The following is a 21,052-nucleotide window of genomic DNA, read 5'->3' as shown; positions in this document are numbered from 1 at the left end:
CTGAAGAATTAAGTGCTAGATAGTAGAGGAATGGTATTAACCTCCTCTGTGTGAGTTACTACACACCCCATACGTGAAGCAAGTAAATGTTCTGCGAACAGATGATTCTGTTTACTCTGTTAATTTGTACGGGTATCTTGTCAGCATCAGAAATGTATAAATAAGAATTTGGATTTAAAGTTTTGTAGTGTATCAAAACACTTTAATTTCTTTTCATGTATAGGGACATAAAGCCTGACAATGTTCTTTTGGACATGAATGGTCATATACGGCTGGCAGACTTTGGATCCTGTTTGAAGATGAGTGAAGATGGCACTGTATGTAAAACATATCTGAGCTGGATATTACTTAGGGGTTTTTAGATGTATGAGAGAGCTCTTAAACCTTATAATAGAGCGGTAAAGGAATATCTTCAAAATGTATACATTTTAATATGCATTTAGAATGTATTTTATATTTTAAAGATTGCTTTTAAAGTATATGTACTGTACATTAGATGTACTCAGCCATCCTTTGTTCTCTCCCACTATTACCATTTATAAGAAATTGAATACCTGTGGACTATTTGAAAAGGAGAGGTATGGACATTTGTGATTCTGGCCAATGAATCTGATGACAAGCTTTAGGAATTCCATATTTATTGGCTTCTTGCATAATTTTCTATGTTAACTAAACTGGGAGAGCAGAGAGAAAGGATTCAAGAGGTATCCCCTGCTGATACAGTCAAAAGATCTGGAGGCTCCCCAGCTGTGAGTCGGTCTGTTTTTTAAATGGCTAAGGTTGCCACCAACTTGAAACATCAATCCAGATGGAGCCATGGGTGTTAATCGAGCTGGGCACCATCTGCAAGTTGAACTACGTAGATCCCCAGCAAGCCTGTAGCTCAGAACTAGTAACTCTGAATCTGTCAGAGCTGTTTTTACACCAAGTCAGAACCCATGTGTCCACCCCTTCTACTCTGCCCCTATGTTGCTTCAACCCACAGTAATCTGTGTGAGAACCTCTAAGCAAAGGAAACCATTAGGGTATTGCAATTGGCAGTCTTGTACACTGAAAACTGAGTATCACTATTACAAATGCTATATAATTCCCCTCTGTCATTTAGCACAAGTTCTGTGGTGTATTATGTACCCTGTGAATTACTCATGCCAAAAGTCAAATTATCCATTGACAAAATTTGTAATTTGTATTTTTAAGGTACAGTCTTCAGTGGCAGTGGGTACACCTGACTACATCTCCCCAGAGATATTGCAAGCAATGGAGGATGGGATGGGCAAATATGGACCAGAATGTGACTGGTGGTCTCTAGGTGTCTGCATGTATGAAATGCTGTATGGAGAAACTCCCTTTTACGCTGAATCCTTAGTGGAAACCTATGGGAAGATTATGAATCATGAAGTAAGTTATACAATCAAGACATATGTAGTCAATAAAATTGTATTCTTTTGCAGACACAAATACCCTCCAAAGAAAACGGGGTTTTTGAGTGACAGCAATTTTGTTATTCCATAAAATGTTTCTGATTAAAAAATTAACATTTTATAGATGTTATTGGTTTTTTGTCTTTAAGAATTGATTAATTTTTCAGGGGTGTAGGTTATAGCCGTGTTAGTCTAAGAACATAGGAAAACAAGGTTCTTTGTGTGAATCTGATATCAGATTCACGCAAAAATTAATTATTCTGCATTTGTGGAAATGGAAAAATATTGCTTTCGTGTCAAATTTTGAGAATGGTCATGGAAAAAAAAGTTCATTGTCTTTCTAAAGGCAATCACCTTGTTTGCAGGGCACACTATAAAAAGTTTCCTCCATGCTCTGTAGGAACAGTTAAGCAAGATGTTATTTACAGAGCTGTACATAGATAATCTGGGCAAATAAGGAAGTAAGAGAAACAAGCAGTGTTCACTCAAGTTTAGTTAGGGATATGATTTTTGGCCACTGTGAAAATACAGCATTGATAGGGAATTTTTTATTTGTGAGCTAGTTGTATTTTAAGCAGCAGTGTGAGGCTAAACTTTCTGCTGATGTCCTTTTGAAGACGGTATGTAGAAGATGATGGATCTTGGGTAGATATATACAAGGTGATCTGTAAGTCCAAGATGGCACAGTTAGCATGGTTTTTATAACAATACTCTCAGCTAGATGGGCATAAGGATACTCATGACTTACATGTTCTAGAGCATAAATATGCTCTGTTCATAACTGAGGCAAAAAGAATAGAAATTATCCTTGATGGATATAGCCAATGAGTGTACTTTAATTTGTTTTTAAAACATTACTGTTGAGCATATATTTTTTTGGAAGGTGCCATATCCGGACTGACTTGAGGGAAGTTATCTGATCTGTTTTGTTTTAGATTTTTGTCATGTCCACACCATAAGCTGCCTTTGTAGTTTCACTTGTCTCGTTGGTTTTGATGATACATTTTTCAACAAAACAAAGAAAACTGTTTCATTTTCAAATGGAAATCTCAGCTTGAAATCTGTTTGGTTAAGTCCAGCTGAGTCTTGTATTCCTCTGATAGCTTTAGTTCTACAATATCACCTTCTGATTTGGGGCAAAAGGATGGCTGTACATAGAACAATAAGCTCACCTGTTTGCAAAGGAGTTTCAAGTTCATAAATATAGCCAAAGATAGTAAAATACTTTCTTTCATGTTTAGTAACTTCACATGTTAATTGTAAATAGCTAGCTTGCATTGCATGAGGTTGTTGCCTATAATGCCATATTTTAATCTGCCTAATACAGCTGATTACAGTAGTGAAAAAAACATTACTTGAAGACCTAACATGCATTTTATACTGATGTCAAAGAAACTAAACTATTTCTTGACAGAAGTACTTCTGAATTATATGACCTACTGTTTAAGTACTTTTGTTTATGTATTTCAGAACCAAAAATATCTTTGGTAAGTTTTTTTTTTTTTGGTAAATAGTATACAAAGCAAATAAAGCAAAGCAAATAAAACTTGACTTAAAGATCTTAATGCTGAACTTTGACTTTTGAGTAACTTTACTTTCCTACCCATCTCAATAGCAAAAATTATCTAAGTGAAGCCAGTTTAAATCAAAGTCTGAAAGATCTGAATTCGAATTAATACCTTCAAAGATTTTAATGATTAGCATATCACATTTCAAAGTGAAACTTCCTTTTTGAAAAAATATTGCTGTTATGAAGACACCTGTTATCTGCTTATAAGTTGCCTTAAACTTTGTAGAACCATAAAATATTGCATGATCCTGTATGAGATATTGGGGTGGGGGGGGTCACTGAAGGTTTGTTTTGTTGATTTCTTTTTTTTCTTTTTTTAATGGGGGGGGTCATATAATCAAAAATATTCACACAGTTGGAGTAAGTTAGACAAATACAGCTAGGAACTTGATCTCTCCACTGCTCTGAAGACTAGTAAGCATGTTTTTGCATCCAATAGAAACATAAAGGGGCTGATCCTCAACCAGTTAATGCATCTACTGATAGGAATCTGGTCTCAACTCTTTGTATCCTTCTGATATATGCCATACAGAATCAAAAAAACCTTTTTTTAAGTTTCCTTTCTTTTAAAAGCTTCAGGTAATATATTTAAACTAATTCATAAAGATATAAAACAGAGGAGAAATAGGTAATATTTATTATTAGTTAGCTAGCATTTTAAAATCAACAGCCATTCTATTTAACTTGATCCAATTAAATACTTCTGCTGCTCACAAGGCTTGAAAGCAATAACTGTGACTGTTCATGTCTAGTTCAGTTTCTCTAGTCTAGTACTTTTTTATTAAATTGTGATTTTTTTTTAAATCTTTTTTTCTGTACTTAATTTTCGAATATAAAATTCTCAAATTGTTTGTTTTATTTTTCCTAGGAACGATTTCAGTTTCCATCTCATGTTACAGATGTGTCCGAAGAAGCAAAAGACCTTATTCAGCGGCTTATCTGCAGTCGGGAACGTAGACTAGGACAAAATGGAATTGAGGATTTCAAGTCGCATGCATTTTTTGAGGGACTCAGTTGGGATAATATCCGGAACCTAGAAGCACCTTATATTCCAGAAGTTAGCAGTCCTTCTGACACCTCCAACTTTGATGTAGATGATGATGTGTTAAGGAATCCAGTGAGTTTCTTATTTAAACATTACTGCAGTGTTTTGTTTTATACAAAGTAATAGTGATCTGTTAAAAATGAACAAGCTTGTTTCTAGTTTGTTTTTAATAAACTGAGTTGTTAAAATATGACATTTGATAAAGTATGGGAAAAATAAAGCTAGGATATTAAACCTTACTATTTGATTATATCATATAATGGGTAAAGGAATCCACCCCAGAATACTGAGTTCCTTAAAACTGTTCTAGAGGCCTTGAACTGATAGTTAAAAGTAGAGCTGATCAGAGAAACTTCAGTAAATTCGCATAGTGTTAGACTGTGTTGTTCTGTCTGAGACCACATACAGGCATTTAGTTTCTCCTGAGAGTCTGCTCTCCCAGTAGCAGTCACAAGTGTGCAGATATTCAGAATTTTTCTCTCACAGCAAAAATGCCTGCTCCAAGGAAAAAAAAACAAACCTGGAAGCAACCAGGGACAGTTAAATCACTCCCTGGAGAGTTTCTTCTAGAAGAGAAAATGTCTGTCTGTATACATTCTCATCTGAGAGAAGCCACGACACACTGCTCCTGGAGTGCTTTGCTCCCTCTCATCCTTTTCCCTCCCCTTCCTGGCCTGCCCCCACCCCAAGAAGATATTGTCTTGTTCACTGGACTCTGCTGCTCCAGCTGAGCAGGGAAGAGAACATGCCCCCTTCACAAATCCACATTGTGCTGCAGGGAGAATACAGGCTGACTCTGAGCAGTTGGAACCAGCCAGTTAGGGCTGCCCTGCGCACTGCTGCCATTCTGTCTGGAGGCAGACTGAGGAAGTCTGCAGGGCACACTGACAGAGGTCCCCTGGTACTCACAGGCTCTTCAGGGGCTCAGCATCTGAATGCCTGTTCAGGCATCTCCGTGTAAATTTTTCTACCAGAAGAACAAACAATTTTTTAAAATTTTTCCTGCATGAAAATTTCCGTACTTTTTGGTTTGCCTGTAAATTTGGATCAAATCTAAACATCAGAACCTTTCACAAAACAATTCCTGTCCTCTATGCAGCTGTAGTCACAGCATCCAAATCTCCTGAAAGCATGTTGCAGTGGTCCTTTCATCTTAAGTTCTGGGGAACTCCACATAGGAATTCCTTTCTTCCCACATTTTCAGTCTCCTATTAGCTTCTAAGAATGAATTTCTTAGGAAGAGCAGAGGGAAATACATGGCATGTTCCTGATAGTGTCTTGGCAAAGTATGCAGTGATTAAACTGAGAGTTCTGGATTTGTGCTTTAATTGGTTGCCTATTATAACACCTAGGACAGAAACACTATTACAGTTATTTGGTTTAGTTTCCCATTACTTTTAATTATAATTTCATAGATTTCATAGACATCAGGGCTGGAAGAGACCTTGGGAGATCATCAAGTCCAGCCCCCTGCCCAAAGGGCAGGAAGTCAGCTGGGATCATAGGATCCCAGCAAGATAAGCATCCAATTTATAATGGTGGGCTTTAAAAATAAAAAAAAAACTTACCAGTGCATTACATTTTAGACGCATCAAAACTAATTGTTTCTTCTAAATTAAGTTTCGGATAACGAGAGGCTTTTTAATATATTTGTTACATTGTTCTCAGGAGATTAATCAAGGAATTATTGCACTCTAACTCTTCTGAAAGCGTCGGTAGACAAACTCCGCAGACCAGCCTTACTCTGACCATGAAGGCACAAACAAAAGCATTTATCTGTTGTTTTCTTTGTTTTCAAATATGTTCTTTTTTATGCAGGAAGTGGTGCCACCAACTTCTCATACTGGGTTCTCTGGATTACATTTACCCTTTGTGGGGTTTACATACACAACTGACAGGTAGGCAAAAGGAAGTTCTTTGTTAAATGCATGGCTGCAGTGGGGCTAACTCGAGTTTATTTTTTCACATGCAGTCTAAAAGTCACCTGGCTGTGGATAAATAGCTGTTCTTAAAGTATATTTAAACTTTTGGGTTTTTTAACTTACAGGTATTAAGTGCTTACATTTAGTTTCTTTCCATGTACTTGAAATAAACTGTAAGATGGTGGCACATTTTTCATTTTGGGGTACTTGTATAATTGTACGAATATACGTAGCAACAGTATATCCCAGCTACAGAGATGGCAAAAGAATACAAGAATATAGTGCGTTCTGAGAAACAAATGAAATAATATTTTTATAGGTACTGTCACATTGATGATAGCTTATTTCACTATTGTTTTTTTTTAAAAAAACACAACCTACTGCCCATATATGTTAGCCAGCAGATTAATTTATTGCTTGGTAAAATCCAGTTCAGTTTCAAATGAACATGGAAAACACTTTATGGGGCATTTTTGGCTTGATAGCTCTTTTAAAAGTGTGTAGCTAAAGAAGAGGAACATGAATATTGTTTTGTAGTTAATAGCTTTATTTTCATTAAAGAAAATCAAAGGGATATTTGTGGATGAGTGGAAAGTATTTAGATCACTTCAAGCTTCTGTTTTACGTAGCTTGTTCTGATCATATTAAAATCTGTATAGTAGCTCTTGATGTACAGTTGTAAATAGGTAGTAATTCTGTCCTAATGGAGTTTTTCTGAACAGCCACAAGCTTGTTGGCATTTCTTGTTTGTTGCATCTCAGCAGTAGATATTTTGAAGGATTTTAGTGCTAAGAATGATAAGCTGCGATTGGGTTAACTTTTCAAAAACAGCTAGATCACTTAAACAATTTGAATTAGGCTCTTTTCAACATGATGCAGGCTCCCAAATGCAAGGTGACTTGTATACTTTTTCATAACCTTGGTAGATATGCTGAGATAATAAGCATTGCTTAGTCATTTCAGATGCAGAATTCAACAAAAAATACAAGGAACTGCTACAGGTTGTTGCAAGTACTCACTGAAAATAATTTGTGTTTTGTTTGCAGCTGTTTATCTGACAGGGGCTCATTAAGAAGTGTAATGCAGTCCAATGCGGTAACCAAAGATAAAGATGTACAACGCGACTTGGAGAACAGCTCGCAAATAGAAGCTTATGAAAAGAGGATACGAAAACTGGAGCAAGAGAAACAGGATTTGAACAGAAAACTGCAAGGTTGGTTACATAAAGTACCTGGGATGTATGGTTCAAGTCATGAGGAAGCAGCAGAATGCATGTAGTTTGCCTGATGGGTTTTTTTTCTTCCTCAACTTAAGAATCTACACAAACTGTGCAGTCCCTTCATACTCCAGCTCGTGTTACAGTACATGCAAACTGTGATAAAGAAATCAAAAAGTTAAATGAAGAAATCGAGCGCTTGAAGAACAAAATAGCAGGTAAGTACTTGCCAGCCAGGCCAAACATTCTGGCTTGAATCGTACAAGTAATTAGTCTTAGTAGCCAGAATGCTGGGTTTATCAATATGCATTTTATTCAGAGTAAGTAGAAAAAAAGTTTTCATGAACACAAAAGCGAAGAAAAAATATTTTATGGCTTGCTTACCACTAAGCAACATTTTAGTGTTTTGAATAAATGCTTATCTTTCCCCTTAACTTCCTTAGCCTGATGGTAGATATTCCTCCGGGGAGTCAAGAATACAAAAATTGGCTAAATACATTCAATAGGATATTTTCTGAATATATCCTTTCCCTAAAAACCCTAGGATATCCTTTTCTCCTCATCTTGCTTCTCTTAGTACTTGTTTTTTTCTGGTCTTGGCTACAGCTGAGGAAAACACTGAAAATAATTGGTTTGATACTTCATCATAAATGTGAAGTAACTCCCTACAATTTCACTGAGCTGTGTCAAAGAAAGGAATGCAATTATTCCAGTCTTGCCTGAAAATTAAGACTGCAGTTTTGACCACCATGTTTGCATTTGTACATGTAGACACCTTCCAGAAAACATGAAATCAGATTTTAAAAACCCTAAGAGGGTATGAGCAGCTTTTCACTAAGTAGTAGGTAAACTTTCTACCTTGTAGTATTAATAACACTATTTTGCAGAGCTTCACACACTAGCTTTTACGTTAGGTGAAAGAAAGCCACAGGTGCACGCTTGTTTTTGTGTATCGCTTGCAAATAACAACAGACATCAACCTGTCGTCATCCTCTTTGCACAAGCCTCAACTCTTTCTTTCTTTTTTTTCTTCCTTTAGGCAGTGGGGATTTGTGTCCTTGTTAATTTAGCACACAATCAATTAGCATAAATTTTCTATCCTCTTGACTTTCCTTCATACAAAGCAAATAATTCATGGAGATGTCCTTATCATAGTCAGAACTAAACCTTCCTCTTGTTCCACAACATTGAAGTAAAATATCCATGACCATCTCTAAATGTTGTTCTTTCAGAACTTGCTTTGCTCTTGTAGTTGGAGCATGGTACCCTGCGTGTACATGGCTGTGAAGTATGAGGGTCTTTTACTTAGCAGAATTTTTGTGCAGCTCTCCCCCAAAGAGGTTTAACGTAGCTTACAGCAAATACCAGATACGTTATAAAGATAGATAACAAGTAAACAAGTATTAATATGAAGGAGTATGTAAGAGGACAGATTCCCCAGACAGTGCCCCAGAAATTAATTCTGCCTGCTAATGGCCTACCTAAATAATGTATTGAAAGGAGTGATGGTCTAGTGGGTGTGGCACAAACCCACAAAAAAAAGGAATTGGATTGAAATGATGATTCAAACTTAGTTTGAAGTTTGATTTTTAATATTTGAAAGTACATGCAAACATTAGAATGTGGATGATGAAGGCAGTGGCCCGACCTATGGAAAATAGAGGTGAAATTCCTGTTCTGTGTTGTAGATTAGAGTCTTTCAATCCCAGTTCACTTTGATCCCCCTGAAACAGACAGGCTGGGACTTGAAGCTACATTTTCCATGTCTCAGGCTAGTACCATCACAGCCAGGATGTGACGAGAACTCCTTTGGGCCCCCAACTTCAGAGCTGCCATGAAACATTTCAGCTCTGACCAAATATAGTTTGACAAAAAGTTAAGTAAAATAATTTTCTCACTCTTGCTGAAAAAAGCCTCCATCTTGCATTGAAGGGCTTATGTATTCAACTTGTGCTGCTCAGGTGCTACGCTTAAAAGGTTTACAAGGGCATGATCAAGCAGCATTGCTACACATGCTGTTGGTACAAATTTGGGAGCGATCAAACTTAGTTTGAATTTCTGTACAGATTCCAGTAAGCTAGAACGACAGCTTGCAGATGCAGTGGTACTTCGCCAAGAACATGAAGACTCCGTACACAGAGTAAAAGGACTTGAAAAGCAGTGCAGAATACAAAAACAGGAGAAGGAGGACCTTCATAAGGTAGTGGTCCTACGTGTATACCTTTTTCCCCTGGTTACTTAAAATGACTCAAGAATGGAACTGTCTAGAAAAGAGCATGACAATAATGTTTGAAACCACTGCTTTCTTCCTTTCTTCAATATGTTGGTACATTAATGCATCCATTCATTTGATAAATAATAGAGTGGGAAGGTGGATACTAGCTCCAAGGAGATATGTATTCTGTATTGTCCATTGGTTGGCATTCAGGTAATTAAGAAAAACTTCTGCTCTTTGTTAGTATTAAACACATTAGTCCATTCTTCCTTTTTTGGTGCATTCATAGCATCTTTTGATGCCAGTAAGTTAGAAACTCATGTAATGAGAGACCAAACTGCCCTGGCCAATGGATAGTGTAATTACAAAGCTAAAGCAGACTATTTTTCCGGATATATGGAAATTATTTGGGGGGGAGGGGAGGAGAACACTTCCTAAAGCAGAACAAGTTTCACTGTTTTACAAATCTGTGTCTGGTAAGTGAATTCCAAACATAATAAAACATATATGCAAAGCATTTAATCCAATTAACTGAGCTTAATAACCATTCATCACTGAACCTCCTTATTTTTTGTAACAAATTTCTCTTTTTTGATAAAGGAACAAAAGAATAAGCATTCTTAAAGTGTTTTAAATAGTTGAGTAGACTTAATATACAATATTAAGTATATTATATCCCTATAATTGAAACCTTCCAAATTTTCTAAAAGAAGCTGAATGTCTTAATTTAAAATGTTTATACTTAACCCATGATGAGTCAAACTTTGATTATCTTAAACTTAAACACTTCACAAAATTACTGAAGTGACTTTGTATTTTCACAGACATGACAAAAATCAATATGTTGTCAGATAACTAATATTGAGCATCGTCTAGGTTTTGTAGCCATATTTGTTCAGCAGAAATGATTTACAGGCCAGCATGCCTAAAGTGTCTACTGTATAAAATGAGTTTTTGGCCTTACAGTAGTTTCTATTAAACGTGTTCTCTCTGAACCATTGTTAAGGCTTATTTGCTGAAGGATGTGAGTAGCAGACTTAAGCAGCTTTGCTACTCTTGACTTCAGTATCTGCTTTGTAGGTTAGTGAGTGCACTGTAATTCAGTAAATGTGGCAGAAGTATATAGTTCAAATTAGCCAAGTTGCATATGATTTTTTTTCCCCTGAATTTATGTATTTATATTGTATGAGAGGGGATAAATAAGCTGAGCCCAGAGGATCGCTATATGTAAAACAGTATCATGTTTAATTCTGAGATTTGGTTTTCTTTAGTTTCTTTCCATTGAAATCTGACTGCAACTAGGAGCAGCAGTTTGTATACCTGCTATTTGGAAGTTTCATAAGGTGGTTGAACTTTTAAGTCAGTTTATCCTGTTCCCTTTTTCTTTGGAGAGGCAAAATCCAGTTTTTAATATTTTTTTCCTCCTCCTTTTACCAGCAACTTGTGGAAGCTTCAGAAAGATTAAAGGCACAATCAAAAGAGTTGAAGGATGCTCATCAGCAAAGAAAGCTAGCCATGCAGGAGTTCTCAGAGCTCAGTGAAAGGATGGTAGACTTGCGCTCTCAGAAACAGAAGGTCTCCCGACAGCTTCGTGATAAAGAGGAAGAGGTGGAAGTGATCATGCAGAAAATTGATTCTATGCGACAGGAAATTCGTAAATCTGAGAAAGCCAGAAAAGAGGTAGTTTGGCAAAATAGTTAATAGCATGTTTCAGCCACTGCTTACTCTTGAGTTGCATCATGTTTATTAATAAAATAGAAAAGCCAGGAGCATTAACTATAATCTGGATCTATGTGAAGCTGTATAAATTGGGCTGGCACCTCTTGCCCATTATCATATTTCAGTTTGCATAATAGATGTTAAACACATCTTTAAATGTTAGGAATTTATCAAGGAGTGAGATTATCTTCTCTTTTTAGAAGTTCTAATTACTTGTAATCCAGTAAAAAAATATTTTTGCTATACACTCAATTGATCAACTGTTTTGTTAATTTAGATGTAGAGATACAATCGCACTGAAATCCTAATATATATCAAAGGTGAGAGCAGGTTGGGCTTCCAGTACCCGTGCTAATTTCCTTCCCTGTAAATGCTTTCTTCTTTCTGTTGCTGTCGGGAGAGGTGGTTGGGACAGGCAACAAACAAGCAAGCAAACCAGAGTTTATTTTTCTTGTCCTTTTTAGCTAGTCATTTTTAAGCTATTTATAGTGGCTGTAGGTTAAAAAAATGCTGTATTTTTATCCTTTGATACAACATCACCATCATTTTATTCACTGGTTATTGAAGTAGTGTCTGGAATCCATAATCATGGGTTAGGAGCCCATTGTACCAGGATACGTACAAATAGAGAATGTCCCAAGCAGAGATTACAGAAAAGGAGGGGCCATACAAGGAAACAGCTGAAACACTATTGGTCACTCTCTTCATAGTGAGGGTGGTAGTCCTGCAAAAAGTATGGCAATGCTTGTTTGAAAATTTAACAAAGCTGCAGTGGGTACTGGCATCCTGGGCCAAGCTGAGGCAGTGCTCAACATCTCATTAACAAAGGAGAAGTAGGAGCGGGTTAGTCACAAAGGGCCTTGCTATTGTTGTTGACTGCTCTCTCTTTTGCCCTGTGCATGTAGAATGTGTCCACATGTTGCCACTTTTTCATCCATGATGCTTTCCTCTAGGCCTTCATAATCTGTGTTGGTGTTTGCAAATTCATCACTCAATACCTTACACAGGGTAGTAAGGATGAATGATGGTTCCAAAGACCCAAAAACTGTCTTAGAAGGGAGGAGAAGAAATGATATAGCTATGTCTAGCTTGCCTTTAAAGCAACTTCTGATATATATTTTTTTTATTCCTAGGTGGAAGCTCAACTTGAAGAAGTTGTAGCAGAAGCATCAAAAGAACGCAAGCTCCGTGAGCACAGTGAGCTCTTCTCCAAGCAGCTGGAAAATGAGCTTGAAACATTAAAGGTTACATTATTTTTATAATGCAAGACTTGTGATAAATTTGGTTATCCAACCATAAACATTTGTGGCACATTTGCATGTCCTTCCTCTGAGGAGAGTGTTTGTATAAAATTTACTAATCTTAAATCTACTCACTTTTATCAAACTATTTTCCCCTAAACCGTGTTGTTATGGCTATTAATCTGTTTGCCTTAAATCATAACTATTCTTTCAACACTAAAAGAATCTTGTCGTATTTTTCCTGATAATTTATGCTCTTTTGTTTTTGCAGGTGAAGCAAGGAGGCCGGGCAGCAGGAGCTACGTTAGAACACCAACAAGAGCTTTCCAAAATGAAGTCGGAGCTTGAGAAGAAAATTTTATTTTATGAAGAGGAGCTAGTCAGGAGAGAGGCATCTCATGTCTTAGAAGTAAAAAACGTGAAAAAGGAAGTGCATGATTCAGAGAGCCATCAGCTAGCTCTTCAGAAAGAGATCATGATGTTAAAAGATAAACTGGAGAAAGCAAAGCGAGAGAGGTGAGGATCTGAATTCAGCCAGTTGGCTTAGGAAACTTGTGTGGTATTTTTTGCATTTCATAGGTAGTCAGTGAGGTGTGGGGCACTTAACTCTCCCTTCCACACCCTTGAAATTCCTGCCTCAGTACTCCCAGTGATCCATCAGGTTGTAAATTCTTGCTCTTTTTTTAACTTTTCCTCAGGCACAGTGAGATGGAGGAGGCTGTAGGAACAATAAAAGAGAAATATGACCGGGAAAGAGGCATGCTCTTAGAAGATAACAAAAAGCTGACAACTGAAAATGAAAGGGTAATTCTATTAGTATAGGCATTATATGAAGCCAAGTATGGGTATTCTTCCTGAAAACTAGTATTCTGTTCTTTCCTTGCATTTCATTTGCTTCTGATTCATTCTTCTGTTGTGATAATTCTCCCTAGTGCTCACTGAGCATAGAAAAACCATAACTGTTCTTTAAAAGAGGGAGCCTTTTTTGTTTGCCTGAATAAGAGTCATTCTGGCCAGATCCAGTTGAACTGGGCAAATCAGCTTTTTCTTTATTTGTTCCACATGAGGTGTTGGGCCCCCCAATGCTAAATTGAGGAATACTATGTATAAAATAGTTCACTGGGGCTACTTGCTTCTCCATCTGACCCTCAGGAAAAAAAATAGAGGGGAAAGAAAGGTGGAGGCGGGGGTCACCCCAACAGCCTCCCATTTTCTTAGCTGCCGAAGATTAAATATGCATCGCACACAATGTCCTTGATGCTTTCCTTGTCTCTCTCTGTTCTTTTCACCTGTTCAGTTCCCTAATCAGAAATGGCAACTGAACATGCAGTACCTAGATGTTGCGCTTGTAGAATCTGACAGTGTTTTCCAAACGTTTGGGTGATGTGGCAGAACCTTTTAATAGCCTAGAGTGTTTATGTATATGGAATTTGCACAAACAAAATGAGTCTGAAAATGACACATTTCAGGTGGAAACTGCTCATTTTTCATTTCAGCTTTGTTCCTTTGTGGATAAATTAACAGCACAAAACAGGCAGCTAGAAGATGAGCTCCAAGACCTGGCAGCGAAGAAAGAGTCGGTTGCCCACTGGGAAGCTCAGATTGCAGAAATTATTCAGTGGTACGTGCAAGTCAAAGAGCCAGACAGCATCTTTCAATTTTTGAAATATAGGTGGAACTCTCAAGTGCAGCCAAGTCTTCTCTACATTCGCGAGATAAGGGAAAAATACACACTTGTAATTACCAATGGTCTGTTTTGCCTTTTAGTTTCCAGGAGAGCAGATAGTAAGGCTATTTTCATTGAATTGTGATTTTTAGCAAATTAGAGCTATATACTTTTAACTTCAAGACAGAGAGGGTTTAGCCCTAGCTACATCAAACTTTACCGTTAGTTATTTTAATAATTAATTTGTGTGTTCTGCTCCAGAATTTGTGGGCAATACATTTGAGATAACGGCAAGGATATTCAGAGCTTGGGACATGATGCAGAATCTTTTCAAGGATTCTGCCTTCCATCTCCTACAGAAAGCTCAGTTCCTCTTAGCCCCAGCCCCGCCCCCCCCTCCCCGACACTTATATTTCCCAGGAACATTTATATACCCAGACAGCCACCTCTTCTCAAACAGTCTGTAAGGCTGGGACAGAAATTGCGCACAAACTGGAATGATCAGAAACTGGTTCAAATCTGTAACGCAACAGAAGTTCAGTGCGCAGAAACTGCTTTCAGAATGGCCAAAACTGGTTTAAGAGAAACCTGGATGGATGTAGTATCAGATTTAATTGATTTAGGTTAAATCAGTTTATTGAATTTCTGTCCCAGATCCCCTCCAGATTCAAGTTAACTCACAGTTCCCCAGCATCCCAGGATGATTTGAACCTACCTGGAAACCCTCCCCTTGCAAAATGGGCAGGCTAGCCTTGGCCCAAGCTGTCTGCTCCAGCAGAGCAGGGAGGCATGCTCTAGTGCCTCCCACCCCAGTTTTTGGCTTAAGCCATTGTAGGCATGTGGCTGCATTTCTGGAGTCAAAAATGAATGTTTGTTCATTTGCTTATCAGTTCAATCTACACAGCTTAGACTAACCTGCAAAAATTGCATTGATTCAGCCTTAGACTTTCTGACTATCTGTACTTAGCTTAAATAACTAATGCTTTATCGCAGGGGTGGGCAAAATGCAGCCTCAGGCCATTCTGTCTGGCCTGCAGGGCCCCTTAAAAATTTGGAAAATTAATATTTGTCTGCCCTTGGCTGCCTGTCATGCAACCCTCGATGGCTTGCCAAAACTCAGTAAGCGGCCCAAAATAATTGCCTGCCCCTGCTTTGAGTTTGTGTGCCATAGGTAAGTGTTTCCAGAATGCAAAACAGACACGAACAGTGCACATAAACATTGATTACAGGTGTGCTAACATTCCTTCTTCACCTGAGACTGAACAGTTAAAACCAATGTCTGCAGATTTACAATTCTCAGCCAGAAGTCTCATGACCCTGGGCTGACCTTGCAAGTCTTTCAGCTAGCAAAATGCGTATTTATCTGCCCTTCTAAGCATTGGAGAGGATCTGGAGAAGATCCATAGAAATGAGCTCTTAGCTATACAAGGAATAAGCAAATCAGGCTCGTACAGTAGAGCTGCCACTTGGTGCAGTTCCAGTTGACTGCTAGAGGGGAAGTTGTCAGTTTACTGAAGGTACATGCAGAAACAGGAGAAACAGCTGGAAGGAAGACCTGAAGGAGGCACAAGCAGACAACATCTCAAATCCTGAGCCAGGAACAATTTTAAACCCCAGTTATCTTGTATCCCTAAATAGTATATTGATATTCTTTTGATATTGGTAGTTAGCATAGGGATGTACAGCCAACTTACGGTGCTATAAAAAGGGGGTTGCTGTGCCATAACTACCTACATGCGCACGCTTATCCCACAGTATGTGGAAGCATAAACCGTGATAGCCTGCTGTGAATATGCATAGAGGTAGTTACTGCAGAACAGTTGACATGTGGGTAAAGCCCTCTTTTTAGCTTCTGGGAACCTGTTTGCCTTTTCCCAAGGGTTTCATGATATTTGAGCTTGTTTTATCAACGCTTATATTTTTTCCAGCTTGTAAATAAGGTCATGCTTAAGTAACTGCTTTGTAATTACACACCAGGGTAAGTGATGAGAAGGATGCCCGTGGATACCTTCAGGCACTGGCTTCCAAGATGACAGAAGAACTAGAATCGCTGCGAAGCTCCAGTCTGGGATCAAGAACATTAGTAAGTCAACTGCAAGTGGTTAGAAATTGCTCTAATTCATGAGGTTGAAAATACTTGCACTTTGGCTTCAAATTTTTCCATGTTCATTTATCAAAAAAGAGTATACTGAACTGACAACCTGAGATCTTTATGAATTAGACAGTGCTTTGCTTCTAATTGTACCATTTTGTGATGCCCATTTTAACAATGCAGTTAGAATGTGGTAAAATCCTTTATTTTGCTTGTTGTCCATATCTGGCATAATTGTAAACTGTGTCTTAAAACCAGACTAAAAAATTCAGTAACAAAAAACACTTAGTGTTAACAAAAGAGAATATTTTAATGCACCATCACAGACAGATGTTAAATGGTTAATAATACCTGGTGGCATTTTTGTAATATCTAGGAGCAGTAGTTATGGACCAAGGCCCACTGTAGTAGGAACTGAACAAATGAAGAGCAAAAAAGACCCTGCCTCAGAAATTTGTTGTGATATATTTAGGCTATAATGAGAGCAAAATGTGTCTGTTGCTGTTGACAATAAAACCCTGTTCAGAGAAGGAGCATCCAGTCTTAAGATAACTGCAACAGTAGTAACAGTCCAGCCTTAAGGTAACTGCAACAGCAAGAGGAGTCAGTTTGAAGAAGGGTAACAGCTCTCTTTTTGTCTGTTGTCTGTTTTTTCATGTTGGCAATAAACAATACAAGATTGATTGGATAGCCCCAGCAAATTCTGTTTTAATTTATCAATTACAAATTGCAGTCAATATTTAGGAAATCAGTCAACATTTAACAAGTTATAGTCTCTTAGTTACTTGCTGGTGATCTGTGGACACCAGGATGATAATTTGGTGTTCTTTCCCGGTTTTCAGCTGTTAAATTTTATTTAACCAACAAAAAAACATTGTTCTGTTTGCAAATGGAATGCAACTGGGTGGAGAGACATCCCTAAGATAACATCCAAGTTATAGTCCACATTAGAAAGTCTGAGAATTCTAGGGATTGGGAAACCTCAAATTTTGCTGTCCTAAAGAACACCATTTCTATGGTAGTAAGTGCAGAGCTAGTTTGTATCTTAAATTTAGTGCATAATCTAGAGTAAGACTAAAAAAAAATGTATAGACACTTAGGCATGTGCTCTAGAACTGTAGGAGCAGATGTTGCATTTGTCCCTGGAGAAACTATGTATGTGTTTGCCCTCGGACAAAAATATCCTGGGATTGATACATACACGCTAGGGGTGTGAAAAATGGGCTGTATTCGATTCAGATTTGGCCTTAATCGAGGACAGTAATTCAGTTGATTGATTTAGATCACTATCCTCGATTCGATTCGGCCAAATCCAAATATGAAGATTTGATGCTGATTTGGAGAATCAGTGATTTGGCCATAGACACAGCTGTAAATCTTTTTTTCTATATACCTTGAGGTACCAGGCGCAGCTCATGAAAGCTGCAATGCTGGGGCAGATGGAGCATCCCACAGGAGCTGATAGTTGTTTTTAATCTTGGCTTTCCTGAAAGTTGTTACACGTTTTAACTGGTGGTCTGTATTTGACTTTATTAGTTTAAACTTATGACAGTGAAATGATTAATATGTGATTGAAGCAAAGATTTTAAGGACAAAATGGGGGAGGTCTTGTTTTATCTGCCTTTGGTATTTACAAACAGAATAGAAAAGAAATGTTGGGAGTTGATGTTCATGTTCCATAACTTACCCCTCTGCAGGATCCACTTTGGAAAGTGCGGCGCAGCCAGAAGCTGGATATGTCAGCCAGGCTGGAATTGCAGTCTGCTCTTGATGCAGAAATACGTGCCAAACAACTAGTTCAAGAAGAGCTGCGAAAGGTTAAAGATACAAACATATCCTTTGAAAGGTAATAAATAACTTGTTCAGCTTGAATATGTTACAGGCTGTTACCTTTAGTGCTACTCTTAACCACCTGTTAAAATAACAAACATTTAAATTTCCCTGTTATGCCAAGAACATTTCATCATGATATAAAGTATGAATATTGCAATGTTTAAATTAAGCTGTAAAAGAAATGAAGATTTAGTGAAGTAAAGCTGACAATTAATTGGTCTTAAATAACAGGGCAAGTATTGCCAGTGCTCAAAGAAAATGAGATCTCCAGTAAAAAAAAAAAAAAAAAAATTTAATCCTAATTACTTGCTCTTTAACGTTAAAGATTTCCATTTTACTGTTTCAGTAAATTGAAGGAATCTGAAAAAATAAATCGGGAGCTGTTTGAAGAGATGGAAGTCTTGAAGAAAAAACTGGAAGAAAAATACAGAACAGATGCAGGTAATTAAGTTTAAGTTATAAAATCATTTTCGTATTAAACAGTATCAATTTTTTCTTTGAGTAAAATTAATGTGGTTTTTGGGGGGTTTAATTTTTTTTCAGGTCTCAAACTTCCCGATTTCCAAGATTCAATATTTGAATATTTCAACACCTCACCCCTTCCACGTGATCTGACTTTTAGAGTAAGTTTTAAACTAATTGACTTCAAAAAAGTGGCCTATGGTTTTTGAATTAGCTAAAGGGTATGCATGGACAATAAACAATAAATTAGAATCTGTCAGAAGTACAATATGAAAAGCAAATTACCTAGCCTAAGAAGTCAAGTTATGGATCCTCTTCTCCAGTTAATGCCATATCGCTTAGCTTTAGTTTTCGGTAACTTAGGGAAATATTCCCAAAGTCTTACTTCAGTGTAAACAAAGAAGGACAATGTGAAATATTCTGGTTCAGCAGACAGCAGTCTTTTCAGGTTTCAGGCTGAGTGCTAGGACCTGGAGGCTGCTGCCTCTTCTCTCCAAGACAGCATGGAGAGAGTTTCTGTGGCTGAAGCCCCACATCCACAGTCCGTGGGTTGCCAGCCCTGGTCTAGCTTGGAACTTTTGTTGACTCAATAATGCATTCTTTTTTTTTGCTTAATTAGCTCTGACATTTAAGACAAAAGAAAGGACATCACAAACAGCTGCATTTTCCCAAGAAAATGCATTCATAAGACACAAAAGGGGTCTAAACCAGAGGTGGGCAAAATACAGCCTGTGGACTGGATCCAGCCCACCAAGGGAATGGATCTGGTTCACAGGTAGGTGGCAGCTCCAGCTCTGGAAGCTGCTGGCCACATGTGGGCAGCTGTGGACTTGGCCAGCAGCTTCCGGGTCCAGACCAGGTGGGGGTGGAGTGAGGGAGCGCCAAAGCTGCAGGCAGGTGGACTCTGGGAGATGGGGAGAGAAAAGTGGGTGCTAAAGCTGTGGGTGGGTTTAAGCTTCTGCACTGGTTGCAGCCCTTAAAAGAGAGGGATTGGGAGAGGGAGGTCACCCATCACCAAAGCCCATTAAGTGGCCCACCAGCCCAAATAATTGCCCTCCCGGCGGGTCTAGACTAATAGATAAGATCATTGACTCAGCTTTGAACTCCTATGGGGGATGTTATAGTAGAAGATACTGGAAAGAGACACAGAGGACTCCCACTGTTGGTAGAATCCAGATGCAAAATTTGTTGTTGGCATGTTGCTGTCCTGATACACCCACCGATCTTTGGAAAATCCAGTTGTACAAATTGTGGCTCAGGTCAGGCATTTGTAAAGTTTTTGTACTTCCCCTGAGGAGGCAGCTGTTATACAACAGTGAATTGCTTTTCCTTACTTTATGAATTCTTGATCCTTGAAGAGTTTCTGGATATGTTTTGTTAAACATTTTAAACTATTCAGAATGACAATCATGAGCACTCTAGAGATAAAACTGTAATATTAAATCCCCTTATTTTATGGAGTTGTAGTTGTACAGTAGGGTTAAAACATGCTGTCTAGCTACATTTTGTATTTAGGAGGTGCTGCCATAGAAATACTGTGCTTTCTATATTATTTTCAAGTTGTTGCTGTTGCCAGGGAGAAAATGCAGGGACATTCTGTGATGTTAGTTACATGCAGTACTTTTAAAAAGCAAGATTTAAAGCAAAACTTGACTTTTGTAAAAGCACTTTGTATGAATAAGGTTTGAATTGCTGTTTGACTTTATTAGAAAAGGAAATTGAATGTATTTAAGGCTCTAATACATAGAACACTAAATGCATATTAAACCACAGTCCTGTATCAGAAACTGCTGTAAATGTGTAGATGTTAGGGAAAGTTTAAGTATCACTTCCTAATGAATTACAGAGTAGAATACTGAATATTCTAGTCAGCAGTTTTCATTAACTTTTTTTTAAAGTACACTGACAATATATCTCCCTTTGATCTTCCTCCCAATTTAATTTATGCACATATCAGGTTGCCACGTAAACATTTTATTTAGTTAGCCTACTAATATACCTCCTGAAGTTCTCTTGTGGGTGATCAGTGATCATTTTTATCCCTCATGTTACAACAAAGGATTCTGTTTCTTCTTCATCTACATCCTCTCTGCTAGCCTTTTGGGAAGAAGTAAGTTCTTGTTGTGATAGTTTTGCCTCCTGCATTTGTGACCTGTATTTGTTAAATGGCATCCTAAAACTAGTGGATTTTTTTTGTGCTTTAGCTTTTCATACAAATTAACCCACTAAGTAGAACTAGTTTAGTTTTTATTTAAACCTCTTTGCAGGCTGACTATTTTAAGATATCTTGACAATATTTGTACTAAAGATGAATCTTGTTTTATCATGTTAACATTGTATTTTGCACAATGATATCTAACTTGCTATTTATTTTTAATTCATCAGTATGTCACTACCAATTGGAATATACCAAAATATCTGTATGTACTCAGTGTGCTATAACTGTATTGAGCTATCTTCCCTCTCAAGTGTGAAGAATGACTGACTCATTACTCAGCAGTCTTCACTGCTAATTACATCATTTTTAAAAAGTTTTAATCACATGTTTGTTAATCACAATCTCCATTATAGCCTCAGAGTGCGATCCTGTAGTATCACTGTTTCCTACCCAGCTGCTTTAGTTCTTTAATTCCAGAATTGTAGCATACTA

At 37.7% G+C, this 21,052-nt stretch overlaps 1 protein-coding gene across 3 annotated transcripts in view; it reads left to right on the top strand.

The window, feature by feature from the left end:
* The window catches only part of CDC42BPB (CDC42 binding protein kinase beta), a 124,597-nt gene that overhangs the window by 75,722 nt on the left and 27,823 nt on the right, over positions 1 to 21,052 (top strand). For all 3 annotated transcript variants that reach the window (XM_019552548.1, XM_019552547.1, XM_019552545.1), the window contains exons 6-21: positions 224 to 317; positions 1,198 to 1,398; positions 3,860 to 4,108; positions 5,855 to 5,934; positions 7,005 to 7,171; positions 7,273 to 7,392; positions 9,241 to 9,374; positions 10,827 to 11,069; positions 12,242 to 12,352; positions 12,621 to 12,865; positions 13,048 to 13,153; positions 13,846 to 13,970; positions 15,993 to 16,098; positions 17,805 to 17,953; positions 18,287 to 18,381; positions 18,484 to 18,563. In XM_019552548.1, coding sequence (XP_019408093.1) covers positions 224 to 317; positions 1,198 to 1,398; positions 3,860 to 4,108; positions 5,855 to 5,934; positions 7,005 to 7,171; positions 7,273 to 7,392; positions 9,241 to 9,374; positions 10,827 to 11,069; positions 12,242 to 12,352; positions 12,621 to 12,865; positions 13,048 to 13,153; positions 13,846 to 13,970; positions 15,993 to 16,098; positions 17,805 to 17,953; positions 18,287 to 18,381; positions 18,484 to 18,563 — 2,305 coding nt within the window. The remainder of the gene's footprint in view (positions 1 to 223; positions 318 to 1,197; positions 1,399 to 3,859; positions 4,109 to 5,854; positions 5,935 to 7,004; positions 7,172 to 7,272; positions 7,393 to 9,240; positions 9,375 to 10,826; positions 11,070 to 12,241; positions 12,353 to 12,620; positions 12,866 to 13,047; positions 13,154 to 13,845; positions 13,971 to 15,992; positions 16,099 to 17,804; positions 17,954 to 18,286; positions 18,382 to 18,483; positions 18,564 to 21,052) is intronic.

This window comes from Crocodylus porosus, unplaced genomic scaffold, assembly GCF_001723895.1.
Source record: "Crocodylus porosus isolate Cpor-Errol unplaced genomic scaffold, CroPor_comp1, whole genome shotgun sequence".
NCBI classification, from domain to species: domain Eukaryota; kingdom Metazoa; phylum Chordata; order Crocodylia; family Crocodylidae; genus Crocodylus; species Crocodylus porosus.
Note: the sequence above shows the minus strand (reverse complement) of the source record. Positions and strands in the feature narration are given on the sequence as shown.